At 58.3% G+C, this 1,182-nt stretch overlaps 1 protein-coding gene across 1 annotated transcript; it reads right to left on the bottom strand.

Annotated features, from left to right (window-relative positions):
* Nucleotides 1–9: 9 nt before the first annotated feature.
* On the bottom strand, nt 10–1,174 carry LOC103679831 (cyclin-dependent kinase 4 inhibitor B). The gene has a single exon (XM_008709367.2). It carries the CDS (start codon nt 1,147–1,149, stop codon nt 892–894), a length of 258 nt encoding a protein of 85 aa, XP_008707589.2. The 5' UTR covers nt 1,150–1,174; the 3' UTR covers nt 10–891.
* Between the last annotated feature and the right edge of the window lie 8 nt (nt 1,175–1,182).

Raw genomic sequence — 1,182 nt, 5'->3', positions numbered from 1 at the left:
CTTCTTTATCCTATTGTATATAGATGAAGCAAATTGTTACAGTTAATCGCGACAGTTGCTCTCCCTACAATCCAGCACGTAGTCCAGCGCTCTGACTTCTGGAACTCCCCAAGAATCTCCCCTGGACTGAATAACAAACAGCAAGCACCCGCTCCTCTCCAAGAGCTGTTCTGCGTCTTCTTGACCCAGGGATCTTAGAACCTGTGGGCAGATTCTCGAATCCTCCTTTCCCGTCACTGTCCGGTGGAGCTCGGTGCAAGTCCCCAGGGCTTCGCAGGTGACTTGCGTGGCAACACACAGCGTGTAAAGCCTTGGGCACCTCCTGATGCCCACGTCTACTGTCGAACTTGTCTTCGGCATCGTCGTTGTCGTCTCCTCAGTCTTCAGAGTTTTCCTTCTAGTCCCCGGAGCCTCAAACCTAAAGTAGGGGCTTCCAGGACGCTCCTTCAAGGTCAGTGGGGCAAACGTGTCATCTGCCTCCCGCTCAAATGCCCATCATCGCCGCCTCGCACTCTGCTGCCAGTGTCTTTCCTGTGAAGTTCGGCAGACACCTGGGGTCGTTACGGATTTTACAGGCCGCTTTTTGCCAGAAAACCCTGAAGAGTAAAGGACACCTGGGAGCTTCACGTTCAGCTCCTAAACCTCTCTGGAAATCCATTTACACCGCCTCTGTGTTTGGCTGCGCGGTGAGTGTGAGGGCGGGATCCAGGGGAAAAGAAGAAAGAAAAAAAATGTATTCACGGTCTGCTTCTCCTCCCCCACGGTGAGTCAAGGCTGGAAGGCTTTCAGGCTTTCCGCTGCTCCACATTTGTAGCCTCCCTTGTACTAAGTTGGGGGTGGGGAACAGGGGAGAAAAGAAATGTCCTTGTGGGCGGCTGGGGGTACCCGCCATCAGTCTCCTGCAGCTGCGCGCAGGTACCGGGCGACAGCGCGGTGGCCCCGCTCCTCAGCCAGATCCACGGGCAGGCGGCCCCAGGCATCGCGCACGTCCAGACGCGCCCCGGCGCGGTGCAGCACCACGAGCGTGTCCAGGAAGCCCTCCCGGGCCGCGTCGTGCACAGGTCGGGTGAGGGTGGCTTCGTCGGCACAGTTGGGCTCCGCGCCGTGGAGCAGCAGCAGCTCGGCCACGCGGGTGCTGCCCATCATCATGACCTGCCGGAGAGAGCAGAGTGGTCAGGGCGG

The sequence above is a fragment of the Ursus maritimus genome, unplaced genomic scaffold, assembly GCF_017311325.1.
Source record: "Ursus maritimus isolate PB19 unplaced genomic scaffold, ASM1731132v1 scaffold_2993, whole genome shotgun sequence".
In the NCBI taxonomy this organism is placed as follows: Eukaryota; Metazoa; Chordata; class Mammalia; order Carnivora; family Ursidae; genus Ursus; species Ursus maritimus.
Note: the sequence above shows the minus strand (reverse complement) of the source record. Positions and strands in the feature narration are given on the sequence as shown.

Bases quoted from the DNA above. Each gene is read 5' to 3' on its own strand.
- LOC103679831 (XM_008709367.2), bottom strand. From the start codon at position 1,149: ATGATGATGGGCAGCACCCGCGTGGCCGAGCTGCTGCTGCTCCACGGC.